Source organism: Epinephelus fuscoguttatus, linkage group LG13 (assembly GCF_011397635.1).
Source record: "Epinephelus fuscoguttatus linkage group LG13, E.fuscoguttatus.final_Chr_v1".
In the NCBI taxonomy this organism is placed as follows: domain Eukaryota; kingdom Metazoa; phylum Chordata; class Actinopteri; order Perciformes; family Serranidae; genus Epinephelus; species Epinephelus fuscoguttatus.
Window position 1 is genome coordinate 6,985,197 of NC_064764.1, and position 17,221 is coordinate 7,002,417.

A 17,221-nucleotide genomic window follows, 5' to 3' on the forward strand; every position below is an offset into this window, starting at 1 on the left:
CTGAGCAGTTACATGAACAGTTGCACAAAACCAAGTCATTTTAGCACTTACATTTTTAGATGTGTCATACATTTATTTATTCACTTACTTTTCCTTTTAGTCAAGACATAGATGTACTTTTAAGGTGAAAAAGCCAGTGTTGAGCTTTTAAATGTCTGGTGCATCATGGTTTTGTGATCTCTCTTTTCACAGAACCTTCTAAGAATCTGAATGACTAAATGGTAATATCAAAAGAAAAAAAAACATGAAAGACATATCAGTTGATGTTGTCTTTAAAAATAGATCTCTACCACATGTTTGATATTTGATTTGATGCTGAAAACATCCAGTGTGTCTCATTACTGTGATGAAAGTAATGTGGAGAATGCAAATGTGGGTTAAGGTTTATATATCCAGAAAACTGATGATTTCTGCTACCCTTTAGATAGTATTTATTCTGTATTTTAAAAATGTTTGGCCTTTAGCATTTTTTTTTACATGACAAATATTTGGATGTAGCTTTAGTGTGGTTACAATCAAGCATCATAATCTTCTTTCACACTATAAATTGTCATGTCTGAATTTTATGAAACAGTAAGGAAATATTGAGAAACTTCATTGCACAAAGTGGAAAAACATTAAAATATATGAAGGGGAAAAACATCTCCACAGCCCTCAAATGTGCCCTTGACTTTAAGCACAGCTCCACTATGATTGAGGGTTTTGTTAAACTGGATCACTTGCGTCAAATCTCAGATACCCCTCGACATGCTAACTGTAATTAGTTCCAAGATTAATCCTCACAAGCATGGTCAAATGTGGCCTCCTCCCACAGTGCTCGTGAAATAAAGGCTAGCACGGATAATCAAATAATAGGTGAATATCAATGAATAGACCAAATCACTTTAGTCCCCCGCTCCCTTATGCAATTATTTCCTATTCACATTAATTATTGCTAACAGATGACACTAATGACTTTGAGAGGAAGCTGGCCATGGCAGCCTTGCAAGCGATCAATGCTATTTTAAATGGGGTCACAACACTTGTGACACCTTTGGGTCCCTCTGATTGGAAATGGCATCGTCGCAAACAGAATCTGCTGCGTGTCACTGAATAATGCCAGCAGTTCCTAGTAAGATACTAGGCTTAATATATAGGACCCAAGTCCTTGACAGATAAGTGGACCCTAAACAGTGAAGCAACAACATTAAACACTGATCTTTTCTAATCCAGACTTCTTTTACCTTTTGCCTTTTCAGTGCAATTTGATGCATTGCAATTTATCATTATCAAAATGGACATTAAAAAAATCAGGACCAAATGCAAACCAGTTGTTTGAGCCCATGCATCAATTTTTGTGAGACTTACATACCTACAGAGAATGGACAAATTTATTTTCTCACACACTTGTGTTTGGGCCATATAAATACAAAAGTAAAATGGTTTATTTGTGATCCATATAAGTACTGCATTTGGTATAAATTGTTTGTCTGACCTGAATCTGTTTTGTGGATAACAAATGAGCAGCATTAAAAAAAGATAAAGCAAAAATGATCACAAATACATTTATAATATGACAATATAAACATTGAAAAAGTCAGATCAGTTGTCTTTGGTGGTGGGACAAAATTCTGCAGCAACAAGTGTTTCTCAAATGAACAATGAAACAACAAACATTTAAAATGAAAGGCTAAACAGTCATCTCAGCAGTACCATGTTTGTTTTGCAAACCTAGTTTATTTAAGTAAAGTTTATATTAAAGTGTCAACGTTACAATCAGGGCAAGGTTATGAACAACCTCTTCCACCTAGAAGTATACTGGTACCATTAGTTCTTTTGTCATTCATAACAGGATAAGATAAAATATTTGCTTCTTAAGCTAGCTATTTTTTTTTCCAACTACCACTGTTGTCTTATTCCTTGCCATTTTGTGCTAGGCTGAATCTGCACACTCAGCTCATTAGGACTGATGAGGGCAGCAAGACTGTCAGTTTACCTTTGAAAAACCAAAACAAAAGGCTACAAGCTATACAGAATTGTACAGCTCGATGCTGATTCTCAGTTGGTTAGGCAGTACTAATGACTCCTTTACATTACAGTCACTGGAGATATGAGGGCCACAATCTCAGAACCTATCGAGTACCAGTCTGACGACAATAAAGCCTCTAGGGGCGAGGGCCAATATGTTGGGTTGATCTGGTGTAGCCAATGAATATCCAAGCCAAGACTTTCTCCTCCATGTGCTGGTATAAATAGATACATTATAAAAAAGCTAATTGTTATGAGACAATAGCAGATGGGTTCTAAGATTGCATTATGGCCAATGCCCTCTGCCTCCCCACACTGTTAACTGTCCATTCAAATGTGATTGGCCAATACTACTTGGACTTGAAATGACTACAAACGGAAGCCAGAATGCTTCCAATACCAAAAGCTTGTCCTGTCACCTACAGATTCTGTATACATATGCAGATATCTGTTTAAAGAGATTATATGGGCCATTACACAATCAGAGAAGTCACAGCTTTGTATTTCATTTACAACAAATCCATATAAACCACTGGGAAACAGAAACACTGGAAAACACTTTGGTATCAATCATTATACCATGGTCTGGGTGTACATTCAGTTTTGATTGGCTGCAGTAGAGGACGCCTACCATGTAGTTCCAGTGAAACTGTCTGTTCTCTGTTCTAAACTGATGCGCTGACCAGCCTGTATATAATATGAGTAACCATAGCAACAGAGATGAGGTCAGAGCCCCCGTTTTTACGATTTATTTCCAACACTGACTGTAATCTTTCAGTGCCTCATCCTTTAAACACCACAGGATGGCAACTGTAACACACAAGCTGCAAGAAATACACTGCCCTTCTGAACTTACTGACACTTTGTATTACATTCGCTATTCAACCCGCTATTTCAGGCTGCAGTTGATGGTGCATATGGCCAATTGTTAGTTCGTGAAAATCTTAATATTCATTTGGGGACAATGAGATATCTGGCTAGTCTTGTTAAACAGACTGTCAAATTATATTTACTGCTAGTCAACTGTACGCAATGTTTTTGACTTGAATCTTGCTAGCATAGCCTTAGCTTTCTGGCTCATAGCTGATTTAAAGATTTCTATGAGCTCTGGGGAGGCAACTAATCTGGTCAATCAGTTAACCTTAAACGGGCAGATGACAGCTTGATTGCTACAGAGAACTAGTTCTTCAGATTTAAAACAAGGAAGTCTACTCCAAAATAAAATGTGTTTAATAAAATATGCAGTGAAAGTCCTCTCAAGGCTTTCTGCTTTTCTTTCAAAGCTACCTCTGTCATCGCGCCTCTTAATACAAGTATTTTGCATCAGCTGAAGACATTTTTAGAGACAATATTCTGTCATATCTAGTTTCTACAAGGTTTTATAAGTTATACTTTTGCCTGCCATTACACTATCCTATTCAATCAAGAGGCTTACAATGCACTTTTTTTCCCTGTCACTTATGATGAACAGGCACAGTGTGGGCAAAGGGTTGCCAGTGAAAGATGTTATTAGGAATAATCTAAGTCAGTGAAACAATATGTGAATGTTGATTTTGGTTCATTTTGTAGACTCCGACCAACACAAAAGCATCATTATCTAAGACTTTAGTCATTGTGCAGTTATGTTTGAAATATAAATGAACAGCAGACACACCAAGAGGCTCCATGCTCAGTGAATTGTGTTAGAACAGAGGCATTGTTTCAACATGTCTCATTGACCAACTCCCAAAAAGTTATCATCAACACCTGCAAGACCCGAGAAACATGAAAACATGCATTTTACAAGAGGCCATCTACCGAGTGGAGTGGAAAATGTCATTGCATTCCTCAATTAGCCTTTGGTTGCAAAGAGACAGCTATGTATCCAGCATATCGATTCTCTGAGATCTGTGACAGAGACAAATGGAGAGCCATGGGGCATTCTTTTAGGTTGTGTTTGTCGTTCAGACTGCAAAGAGAATCTAGTGAATATAATGTCAAGGATTAGGTGGAGGAACAAACGTTGAGTTCACTGGTGCAAATGTGAGCGATAATTACAATATTTGTTGTACTGATAAATTAAATTGTATATCCTATGAATATTTATCTTATTACCAATACTGTGTCAGTGTAAGCCTGCAATGCTGACTTTGTCCTTAACTGCACTGTTTTCATAATAATTGTATAAGCGGAAGTGCATTTCCTTATTGTGTTTGCTTAGGTTATGTTTATTTATTACGTAACAATTTATTTTCCAGGACATCCAAAGGAATGGAAAAGCAGGTATTCCTGCAGGAAGGTGGCCCAGCCTGCTGAGTCTAACATGCCCACGCAGTAGTGGTAGCGGCAGTGGCAGTGAACTGTCTCTATCCAGTGCTTGTAGTGAGTACTCCAGTGGCTCCCACACGTGGGCAGAAGGACGTGGATTCTCCAAGCAGGTGAGTTTCATTCATCATCCTTTGGTTTGAAGTATTTGGAATTTGTCAAAAATAATATACTTACAGTCTTAATTAGGGTTGCACCGTTTTTGAAATTCTGGGCAGATATGATGCTGATACTGATACTGATGTTAAAAAATAACAATTTGGGCAATGGCTGATGGCCATTGTACTGGTAGCTGATACCTGATCGCCATGTTTTTATATTGTTGTTTATTTTATAGTTGTTAGTTATTCCCCCTTTTGTGCCAGGAAAACAAAGAAATCTACAATACTATAAAAAAAAATAAATGAACTGCTTAAAAGTAACAAGGCCCTTCATCACACAACCTTTGTTGAGCATGAATTCAATCTTTAAAAAAAAAAAAAACTGCTACAAAAGTCATTTTACCATATATACACCAATCAGCCAAAACATTCAAACCAGTGGTGGGTGAAGTTAGTAACAATGAACATTTTGTTACAATGCAATGTTCTGCCGGGAGACCTTTGGTCATGGCATTCATGTGGATGCCACTTGACACCCTCCACCCACCCAAACATCGCTGTGGGCTAAGTAACCCTCCCTCACAGCAGTGATACTCCCTGATTGCAGTGACCCCCCAGCAGAAAAAGACCCCGTGCCACACTTAAGAAACTGCTCAGGAATGGCCCGAGGAACGTGACAAAAACCAAAAGGCATTGACCTGGCCTCCAAATTCCCCAGATCCAAATATGATTGAACATCCATGGAATGTGCCCATAGGTACCCCCAATCCATTGTGGGGCCTCCCTGGAGTGGGCATCTCTCTGACATGTCAAGGAATTGACACAGGAACTCTGGAGGGTGTCCTGTGGTGTCTGGCACCAGAAGCGTTGGTTTCGGATCATTTGAGACCTGTCAGTTGTAAGGTGTGGTACCAGCATGTCTCAAGATGCTCAGTCAGATTGGTGTGTGAGAGATTTGAAGGCCAGGTCAACACCTTGAGCTTTTTGTCATGTTCCTTGGGCCATTGCTGAGCAGTTTTTGTGGTGTGGCATGGTGCATTTTTCTGCTGGGTGGCCACTGCCATCAGGGAGTACCGTAGCCGCGAGGGAGGGTTACTTAGCCCACAGCGGTGTTTGGGTGGGTGGAGGGCGTCAAGTGGCATCTAAATGAATGCCATTACCAAAGGTCTCCCCGCAGAACATTGCATTATAACAAAATGATCAATGTTACTCACTTCACCCACCACTGGTTTTAATGTTTTGGCTGATCTGTGTATCGTATACTAATTGCCTCTCTAAAATCTCTTTTTTATTGCTCTGAAGATATTAACAAATTTCCCCTTCAAACAACTGTACTTATTTAGGTTTCTCACAAGAAACCTATGTTTTACAAAATTGCATTGAACACATCATGAGAACATAATTTTCCTTCCCCCAATATTCATTTCTGCTGAATAGAGCTTGAATGCATCATAATGGCACAACTTAAGGCAGCCTTTGTGAGCAGCTAACAGCTAGCATTAACTAGCTCTCTGCTGATTCTAAAACAGACTCAGTGCTCACAAAGTAGCATTATCAGGTAAACAATAGGGCGCATCTCCTGACGCATCAATAGTGAGTTTACTCTGTCCTTTCAACCCAAAGGCATCCCAGGAAGATCTCTATTTGTCCCAAACACATTTTCTATTGTCCTCGGAAAGATGGGACACCGGCTGCTACTTGCCATCTCATTACACAACAGTGAGATCACAGAGCCTATTTGCCAAACAGTCACTGTATTCTTCTTGTACCTGTACATTAAATTAATTGGTCACTGCCATCAGTGAATGTCATCTTATTTGCTGATAGGCTGATGACAGTCAACAAGGCAAATGCAGATAAATCGGTGTATTCCCAGTCTTTATGGCATTTCAGGTTAAAACAATTGACCCATCTGTAAATGCCATTTTAATAACAGTAAATATGTCTTGTATTACACAGTGTGTCACAAGCCGTGACAAAAGGATGAGTACAGGTTCAGTATCCAGTAATCACTCTGCACCCATCGAGCAGACAGAACTGGGATGGAAGGAAGGCCACATTCTGAAGGGCCTGAAGCGTCTCCAAATGTGCAGCTCCAAAGAGGCATCCTCACTTGCATCTGTGCCACACTGCAAAGATTGTATGACCTCCAACGAGGGCATATACTCACTTGGTGTTAAGTGTGGCCAACAAGGGAGTACAGCCAAGCAAGTAGCCCCTACAAGTAAACCATTCAAGGCAGGAGCAGGGACTGCTGCCCTAGACTCTGATGATGCAGATGATGATTCAACTAAATTGCAAAGTAGGGAATCTAGTGATCAACAAACAAAAGAGCTTGTTTGCTTGAAGACACTGAATGTCACAAGAGATGATGACAACAATTTTCAAGAAGATCCTGAAAAACGTGCAGGGAATTCTGGTCTTTTTCCCTCACCTGTCACAGACAACTTCTTATTTCTGGAGGGCCCCACAGTAAAACCTGGTGTAAGCCCAACAGATAGCCTTACACATCTGGAGGACCAGAACAAAGACTCGCTAGAAAAACACAAGCCTTCAGGCACGAAGTTAAGTGACAGAAACAATAATCAGGAGAGATCTACTGACCGTAAATCTAGACTTGATCACGTCAAAAGACAACATGGCAGACTTGCAGGCAAGCAAGCTGAAGCAGGGACAAGTGATGTGAGCTCTTCTATTCAGTATTCTGCAACAAGAGCTCTGAGCTGTGTGAGTGTAGCTAGACAGCGCAGCTCCTCAATGGAAGTTCCTCACTGCAGAGACCAGACAAATCAAGCTGGCAGTGAAAGCCAGAACTACACCATCTCAGAATCTCCACAAAGGAAACCAAAACCTCAGCCTTGTGACTCAGCAAGAAAGGCTTTCATTCTGCGGAGTAAGAGTGCAGATGGAGGGAAGGAACAACCGAAGCATACACACTCTCCTCTCCACCAAAAGCTTATCAAGGGTCACAGGTCCAAAGGACAGTCAAACCCTCCTGGGCACAGTGTTCCCAGCAAAAGGACAAATCTCAGTAAAACACATTGTTCAAACAAGGTATCATTATCTAACCTTGAGAACAATGAAGACATTGTGCTATCAACAAGTTCCAAGTCTCTCAAGAGTGTACGCTCTCCCCTTGCTTCCCCTGTGAAACATTCAAAGACATTTAAGCCTCCAGGGATCAATGAAAGCTCAAAGAGCCCAACAAAATCACCACTGCAAATCACTAGACTTCAGTCAAGCAATGAGTCTTTGGAAGAAAGCATCTATGACAACTTACCCTGCTCCCCGCGAAAACAACGGCGCCAAGACCAACACTGTGATGTTTCCCATTCGGAACATAGGTCCCCATCTCCACCACCACCCCCAGGTCGAACTACTTCTCTTGTCCTTAGGTCCAGTTGTGACAGCTTACCCAAAGCACATAAAACTGCAGGTCATGCTCAAAGCTCTACAACATCAAGCACCACCAAGCCACAATCAAATCTTTCTTCAATTTTACAGTCTCAACAGTCCAACATAACAAAGGATAATCAACATGTAGCCCTACAAATGGGTGCTGAAGGTAACCCACTGAAAGAGATTCCTGCCAAGCTCTACAATACGCACTCATCCAAGATGCCACCTGTCCTAGGTCAAGAGTCCCAACCTTTAGAGTCCGTCCAGCTATCTATGGACAGAACTGCAACATGCCATGATGAAAATGGTATGCCCTCAATTTTTCCAAATCAGAACATCTTACAAAGAACCCAACAAAGCATTAGTGAGCCAAAACTTTCTGAAGTCTTGCCTCAGGCATATTCTAATGTTTACTACCATGGGATTACCAATAATCCTCAGAGTTCCACCTCAAGAGCTGTAAAAATGGCTCTTCCTTTAAATGCTAAATCTCATGAGGCAATCGCTGGACAAGACACCAGTACCTTCCTAGTTTTTGGAAGACATAACAAAGATGATCCAAACTCGACTGCAAAAAGTATCCAGACTTTTCAGACTTTTACCTGTGATCCCAAGATGGTACATGAATGTGGAGCTGAAGACAAAGCCCGCAGAAAGATTGAGACCCGCTGTAACTCGCTGGACTCTGAGCCTTCAGTTCAACCTGTTGCCTCAGACAGTGGTGTGATGTTAGATTGGGGATTTGATGAGGAAGGTTGGTTGTTTAAACGATCTGTTTCTGTGTCAACTAGACCTCCCCTTAAGCCAGTAATGGGCATGAATGGGGCTAAAGCTCGTAGCCAGAGCTTTGGTGCACGCTACATGGACAGGCCAAGCTTCAACAGATCTGGAAAGGTCCGTACCCAGATCAAAACACACTCAGGGAGCTCCTTGAACTCTCTCAGTGACGTCCTTCCAGGAAGTATGAGTTGCTCCAGTAGCTACCATTGTCCAATGAATCGATCCCTTTTAAACAACTTCTTGATTGAAGAGGGTCTGACAGTTCCTTCACATCTGGGGTCCTCCAGTGAAAGACTTCAGAGTCTTAAACAGCAACGAGAGCAGGCGAGGCGCCTTCAGATTGAGCAACAGTTTTCAAGCGCCTTTGGTGAACCAGTTTCAGAAGAACCAGAAAGACAAAGTACTATAACCACAATCGAAGAGAAAGTGATGCTCGGCATAGAGGAGAACTTACACAAGTCTCAGGAACAGGAGAGAACCAGTGAAGTGAAGCAAAAATCTGGCTCAACCTTGGCAAACTGGTTTGGTTTTCGTAAGAGTAAGCTTCCTGCTCCAAGCAGCAAAAAGACTGATCCACCTAAAGTAAAAGAGGAGAAGAGGGAACAAAAGATTACATCACTTCTGGGAGGAAAACAGACAAAGTCTGACAAAAAGAGAGACAGAAGAAAAAGCGATGGAAAAGACTGGTAAGAAATTCAGAATTAATGCCATTTTTTAACTCGTGATTTTGATATCATCACTTTCTTTCTTTTTTTTTTAACATAGAGGCCTCTAGTTTCCCGGAGCAGTGCAGGGTGGCGAATCCCGCGCAGAGCTAGTTTCGAGCATCGCAGCCCGAGGCGCGCTCAGTTTGATAGTTTGGCAGACCAAAGTGCGCTAAGATGGGTGTGGCGGCGCGGCAGGGGGAGGTGTCGACAGATCCAGCTTGCTGCAGTTACAGTTTCGTGCCAAAAGGCTTCACCAAAGGTGCGCTAAAAGCTCGCCAGCTGAAACCACGTCTACTGTCAGCGCAGGCGGAGCGCAGCCGGAGCGCAGCCGGTGTAAGTGGAAGTTTGGCTGACCAGCGGACAGTGCGCACACGTCACCAAAACCTCACAGGCAGGTTTCCAGAATGTCAGGCACATTAACAATAAAATAAATACTCACAAAAACCACTATTCAATGCAACTATCTGCAATCAGCACATAAATGTATCTCTATATCGACTGTCCCGTCACATCTGATGTCAGATCAAAGGGGATTGGCACTGTTTGGCACGTTTGGCATGAGTAATGGAAACCCAACCTGATTTGATTAACACAGCTACAAACTAATGGGTTCTCATCCCTCTCAGCCAACCACAAACAGCCACAGCATCAGATAGGGAGTATATATTCAGCATCTGTCATCTTAGAAAAGTCAAAAGAAACAGAGTGAGACTGCAAGAGAGAAAGAGAGAGCACGCGCGCACAAGAGAAAGGCAACATTGATTTACAATTGTGGTGACCTCCTCCCAGGCTACCTTTGCATCATCAGCCCGTGGAGGTCTGCTCGCAGTGCTGTATATTCGGAAACTGCGAGCTTGGACCTCCCAGACCAAAACATCAGTTTCCTCCTGGGAGGAGTTTGGCCGTCTGACGATGCTTTTCTCTTCTGCCATGGCAAATTGAGTAAACTCTCATTACGCCTTCACGCGGCACATTTAAGGGCAAGGAGAGGGGCTCATTTGATTGGTGTGACGTGTGTAAAACCCACGCACGCACGGTGTGCCAAACTTGCAAAATCCGCCTGGCCACACCCAGTTGGTGAAGCGCAGGTGCGCTGCGCCTCCACCTCGCCCAGTCTGCGAAACTAGAGGCCTAAACCTTTAATGTTTGTTCAAACACAGTTCTTTATAGCTTATTACCAGTGAAGTAGTTTATTGCCTCAGATGACTTCAGTCATTTTTATCAAGTGTTCCTAGACACATCTGTCAGTCTCCCTAGCCCTGAGACCATTTGAGACATATTTCATACACAGGTTTCAAGAGATATAAAGTAATTTATCAGCGGAATCACCCTGGGCATGTTTAGTCAATATCAGAGGATCTCAGTGTGTAGTGATCTGTTGACTGTTTTCTTTTAGCTCTGTAGGGAGAAGAGAGTCTCATGATGCAGTGAGGGCATGCATCTCAATGCCCTGCCCAGGAATGTCCCTGAATGAGATACAAGGACATACTGACATCATCGGGGACCCGAAGGTAGATTAAATCATTACCTAATACAAAAGGGCAGTTATTTTATTGGTATGCTGCCAGTTTCAGTTCTAATCACAAAGATGTCTTTGTAGATAGAAGTGTATACCAAGCCCATTTTTATGTAAAGTATGGTTGTTAAAGTCAAATAACATTACCATAAGTGCACCAGAAAGATACGATTAAAACAAAGACAACAAAAGACTGATCTTCAGCTGGACTAATAAAGGCAACAAAAGACAAAAAAACAAACAAACAAAAAAATGAATTATACTTTAATGGTTTCTTTTTTTTAAATACAGTGGGAGCAAATGAAAACAGCAAAAATACTACATGACTGTCTTAACAAGTGAGATGTACTTCAGGCTGATTCCACCAACTGTCCCTCAAACCCTCTTACACACAGTTTCATCATTCGGCCTTTATTACCAAACCTTATTTTAAGACCTTTAAATTTATCACTGTGTCCATAATTTCACCATTGGAGCCCAATTTATTCATCCAAAGAATCTATCAATAATTTAGCAAGTGAACCCATCAAGTTTTGAAGAGTCAGACACACTGTGTTGTAGTTTGAATATTTGATTATTAGTTTGAGTTCAAAATTTGTAAAACTGTCTCCATAAATGTCTCCACAGAGGACAGCTTGTAGAAGATGATGTCGAGCAAATACAGTGCCATGCACTGGTCAAAAGAAGGAATGTTGATAGCATGTTGTCAGTTGAGAGATTCAATAATTCATTACTTTGTCACTTTATGAATCTGACACTGTCAAGGTCAAAGTGTTCATTGTCAGCTAGTGCCATACAGGGATTACTACCTACAGTGTATATGCAGAAGTGTGGAAGAATATGTAGGTAACCTCTTTTTTGTCCTTCTACAAAAACACAAAGATGCAGATGATGAACCTGAGACCTGATGGTGAAAATGGATCCACAGTGAAGAGCCCCAACCAGGATGCTGTAATAGGTCAGATTTTTCTATTCTCTGTTGTGTAGAACTGTCCATAATTACTTAAATTCACTGCAATTAGTAATAGACCCCTCATTGAAAATCTTTGTACCTGAAAACAAAATGTAGCTAACTTTATGGGAATGTTAGCTGTGCCAATTTTAGCATGCTAGCCTCAAGGTTTTATCTGTGCTTACCATTTACAGTCTGCAGGAAGAAGTGAAGACCAAATATGACAAATATGTGTAAGTTATAAACATGATGAATATGCTATAAGCAGTCAAACAAACATGCAAAACGCTGAATTTTTTCAGTGCGTGCTTTTTCTTCCATATTTATGTTCATTTTATTTGTTCTATATTTGCATTTGTTTATTGTTTTGGGTGGCAGTTTGAACTGAGGCAAGCAGAAACCATTTCACCATGGATATATTTCACGCCGACTTTGCCCTTTGATGGGGATATTGTATATGGCTTTGACCGCTCATCTTCACAGCTCCATGCACTGAAAATTTGCATGCGCAGGCTCATCCAGTCGGGATGAACCTATTCATCCTTGTGGAGGCCTAAGCTCCCTTTTGGCCTGGCCTAATAGAAACTGGTGTGAAGGAAGATCGACTGGATTGTTACTTTAGAGCTGGTGATTCTGAGGTGTAGTAAGGATGGGATTATCTTTTGTACAGTGCTACATCTTGAAATTTAAGTCAAAGTTTACAAACTTTACAGTATACACATATATATATATTAACTAAATTGAAAAAGATGGACAAACAGTACTGCTGCTACAGATTTCGGGGTAACAATTTAACAAGCTAAGCTTTAGAAGCATTTTTAGTATGAATGGGATCATTAATAAAGAGCTCATTTAATGAGAGCCATAAGACTGATACTTGTCAACTACACTCATTTTTCTGTACAGTATGTTTTATATAGTGCGGCATTACAGCAGGTGTTTGGTAATATTCAACACACTCCACAGGCCTTCACAGCCGACCTTAGATTGTATGGAAGGCTTACTTGTAGCGTACATGATAGTTAGTTTAGCTCATGCAGTCTGGCTCTCCTGAGCTTCTTCAAGCTTCTTTCTTTTAATTTCCTCATGCTTTGGGGTAAATTGCTTCTTAACCATTAAGTTAGGCAGAAAATTCTTTTTAGGTGAATGGAGAGATAAAAGATTCAGGCATATTGGTTTAAACGCAAACTGGTTTTGACCTCATGGGGTCCTTAGATGGAAAAACATGTCATTTACACCTTGTTCCCTTCTTAGACAATACAATGGAAAAACACATTATTCCATCACATTATGAAACTAGAAGGACACTCACAGAGCGCAGACCTCCAAGGGGCCAGATGACCTATCTCTCATTGTTTATGAAAGCGCAAAATAATTTGTATATCTGCCCTGTGACTCTGATCCACTCCAAAATGTTATGTTTTCTTTCTTGACCCATGCTACAGTCTTCCACCAAGTTTCATAAAAAACTTGGTTACTATTTCTGTAACTGAACCGAACTGAAAACATAACCCCCCTAGCAGAGGTAATAACAAACATATACAGAGTAAATAGCTTTAATACATTTTAGGTCCTCTGCTACATCCAAAGAAATGCAAAGGGCTTATACTGATGAAAGTGAGGAACAGCAATGCCAACCAAACAAAAAAAAACAAAAAAAACCAAACAGAGCCTGTATCATCCTGCTGCCTGTACTGGTGTTTTCTCCAGGCTAGGGTCTGCTCAATCTGGAAATCCATCCTTTTTTTTCTACAATGTAAATTACAGAATATGTTGAGAAATTAGGGTCTGCCTGTTTCAACAATTTTTTGGATCTAATGATCAGGGCTCTTCAGATAGAGATCGACTGCCCTTGGATCCCTTTTGGATGGGTTACAGTTAACCTTGGGTGCATTTGAATTGTGTCTCATGTTTTGAAAATTAATTCATGAACATCAGGATTGGGTAGGTTTTCCGCCTGTCTGTTTTGGATTTTGCCCAGAACTTTGTACCAGAAAGAATCCCAAACATGTCAAAACACTTGAGATCCATTTGGCTTGGGTTGACAGACCACTCAATGACAATTTGTCGCAGATGTTACATCTCTCGCTCACTCCAACCCATACACATGCTTGTTTCCATAACTGAAACTAGATAGCTATGGCAAATGAGTCCAAAAAAAAAAAAGACAGAGGGTGAAATTAAACAGGAAATAAAACTTTATTTGGTCCTTATTCAGTCGCTTACAAAATTAAAAATAGCAGCAGATAAAACTCTCCACATTGCTCGGGTAGAGGACTGGTGACAGACCCCGCTTAAATTTCATTGGCCAGAGTGACACCATCAGCAAGGCGCTGCAAATATCAAGCGTGTTGGATATGGGCAGACGCCTGCCCTCAGGGGTTAATCACCTCATTAAAATTTCAGCACTGCACCAGCTAAGCACGCTCGTCCAAGCCACTGCTGAGTGAATTAACTTTGCCTTCAGCTGTGAGCTGAATTACACCATCCAGAGTTGGAATAAAGTTGTTGGGCCTCATGTAAAGTTGACAGAGCAGTTTTCAACCTGATCATTGAAACTAAGGCAACACAAGGGTTAGGGTTAAAAACAAAAATACAGAATACAAAAATAAGTACAGTTCAACCAACAGTAAAATAATGTATTTTTACACTATACTGAGAAACTACATGTGTGGATCTTTGGCTGTAGTTGTATGTTATATACAAGTTGTGTTGCATTTTGTGGTGCATTACTTTTCGTAGGTTAACGTACAAGCAGTGCATGAGAAAAACTGGAATGTCTCCTTTCCATCTACTAAAAGCATTGATGCAAATGTTGTTTTGGACCATGACTCACCGAATGAGCTGGCAAAATAAAGTGCTAATATCAGAAAGGCCATTGGTTGAGCTAGTCGGCACGTGGGAAATGTTTGGATGCTTAATGATGTATTTTTGTTCACACTACAGCTAGCAAGAGCTGTCAGTCCATGTCATAAGCTTTTATTAGCACAAGTTTGTTTACATTATGCCTTGGTGCTCTCACCAGCTCAGCTGTCAATCAGCACATACACTGCTCACCCAGTAAGAGGGTTAGAGAATAAGGAGCCATCTCTTGTAGCTTGGTCACTCTAACTTTTTTTTCCCCCACAACAAATAGGTGTGAAATTCATGTTTTCAGGTGGACTTTAAGGAGAGGTGTGTTGTCATACCACAAAACAGAGATGAAAGCTTTACATATTCTCCCTCTTTTGTCCTGTTTATTTGGCTTTCTTTGTTCCTTTGTCCTTAAAAAATTAATACATATTGTAGGTTTCTGTCCAGCTTGTATTTAGAAACATGTCTACCTTGTTTACTTTTTGCAAGGGCTGTCAGCATTAACGCATTAATTGTGATGTGATTAAGGTCTGTGCATAAGGCATTAATTTTTTCTAGTAGCATTAACCGCATGCTACTGTTTTGTCCCATCATTGTAACCTCACTTATACCTTATACCTCACTTGTCAAGTTACCACTGTCATGGTGATGAAAATATGGGCTTTTGAATGGCTCATGTAATTTTCAAGTTCTCCAGGTGGCTCCATTGGTGAGTAAGGAGTAAACAGAATCCTGTATATAATGCAGTGTAATGTTTTTGTGTTAGTACCACATTCTGTACAAAGGAATTTCAATTTAATGCCTGTAAAAGAAACTACAGCTGGACTGTTAAAGTGTACACCCAAGTCACTAATGGTGTAAATTCTAAAATAAACACAGCATAAACTACCATGTTATAAAAGAACAGACACATTTAACACATATAAACACAAACAAAAAGTGACATTTGTGTTTTGGAACATAAAACAGCAAACCTAGCTGCAAATTACAAACTACTCAGTCCAGCACAAGGCATGATGGGAAATGTGGGTGTAGTTCCAGGAATCGATGAGAAGAACTTTGTCTAGTTGCTAGGCTAATTTATACAATGTAAAATGCCATAGGCTTTTGCTAATGATATTAGTTTGTTGTATTTGTGGGGAAATCTGTCCAGCAAAAGAAGAAGTGTTTTGTATGTGAATCATGCAAGTTCTAACAAAGCTGATTTGTGTAACTGTGTTTGAAAGTGTCTCTATGAAGCCATGTTTAATGTGTGTTTTAAGTGTGTTTTGAATCAATCAAATAACAGCACACAGAAACTTGACTGCTGACTAGCTTTGGAGGTGTAACTGCAGATCAGACACAGCATTGTACAAGTATGTTGTGTATTAAGGGGACGTCCTCAGGTTGACATGTGACCAGTCATAAACTTTACCATCGGGGGAACAATAGTTTCATGCACACAGGACCTGTATGAATCAGAGAAAGCAACTAAACTGGAACTCCTGAAAAAGTGCAAATGTTGTCACATTAAGCGGAGATTATTGGACGTCAGTGGGTGATCAAAATTATATCAGAGTTACTGCACTTTCTCAATGTGGAACTGTTAAATTATTTCAAAAGAAAATAACACCTGCTTCACCTTGTAAATATGGACTTCAAAATTGTTTGGAAATGCAAAATAATGGAATTTTAAACGTGGTTAAAAAAATGTGATTTATCATGATTAACTGTTCAAACACTGCGATTAATTGCAATTAAAAAATTATTTCTTTACAGCCCTACTTTTAACACTCTTTCACTGAAATAAAGGATTTTGCTTTTGTTTTGCACTGCAACCTGATATTCACTAACAAGAAGGGGTGTAAATCACCAGTTTCATCACAATACCACATTATATTGATTCTTTCGACAACAATATGATTTTTTCCAAGATTATCAAGTCTGCAACGATACGATTTTGATTTGATACGATTCAGGGGTCTGCGATCAATATTAGCCTAAATGCCCATTTAACACAGTCTGTTGCAAAAGACGCTGCCACCCCTTTCTTTTTTACTTTTGGCCATAAAACACATAAACAACACATAAATAATAAGTAGGGCCCGTCTGCAACGCCAGGGATTAGTACGCCAGGGGCCCCGTCCCTGCCTGCCACCACAATGCACCCAACCCCAATTTCTGTCCCTGCGGTTGGTGGGCCCACAGGGCGATGGCTCCATGTTGTCTCTTCGGGCTGAGCCCGTCCAGGCCCCATGGCCTAAGGCCCAGCCACCAGATGCTTGCTGGTGAGCTCCCCCCGGGTCTGGCCCAGGAGGAGGCCCCGGTATCCCCATACTGAGGTACTTGTGTACTCTGCTCCTGAAAAGTCTGTTTCATCGAGGTCTTTGAATCACTCTTAGTCTGGTCGCTCCCCCAGGCCCACTTTGACTTGGGAGACCCTACCAGGGGCTATTTGCCCCGGACAAAACAGCTCCCAGATTCACAGGGACACTCAAACCCCTCCACCACGTTAAGGTAGCGATTCTTGGAGTGAGGGTAGAATGGAACGTGAGACGGATCAACGGGTCGGTACGGCTTCTGCAGTGATACGGGCGCTGCGCCGGTCCGTCGTGGTGAAGAG

At 40.9% G+C, this 17,221-nt stretch overlaps 2 protein-coding genes across 4 annotated transcripts in view; one reads left to right on the forward strand and one right to left on the reverse strand.

Moving 5' to 3' along the window:
* The window catches only part of LOC125899270 (nck-associated protein 5-like), a 122,955-nt gene that overhangs the window by 87,909 nt on the left and 17,825 nt on the right, over nt 1-17,221 (forward strand). For 2 of the 3 annotated variants that reach the window (XM_049593427.1, XM_049593428.1), the window contains 4 exons: nt 4,245-4,424; nt 6,372-9,277; nt 10,695-10,809; nt 11,697-11,772. In XM_049593427.1, coding sequence (XP_049449384.1) covers nt 4,245-4,424; nt 6,372-9,277; nt 10,695-10,809; nt 11,697-11,772 — 3,277 coding nt within the window. Of the gene's footprint in view, nt 1-4,244; nt 4,425-6,371; nt 9,278-10,694; nt 10,810-11,696; nt 11,773-11,960; nt 12,000-17,221 lie in introns of all 3 variants that reach the window. The other variant, XM_049593429.1, reaches the window with a different exon arrangement.
* gpr39 (G protein-coupled receptor 39) overlaps nt 1-17,221 on the reverse strand; it is a 200,400-nt gene that overhangs the window by 67,384 nt on the left and 115,795 nt on the right. The window lies entirely within an intron of this gene.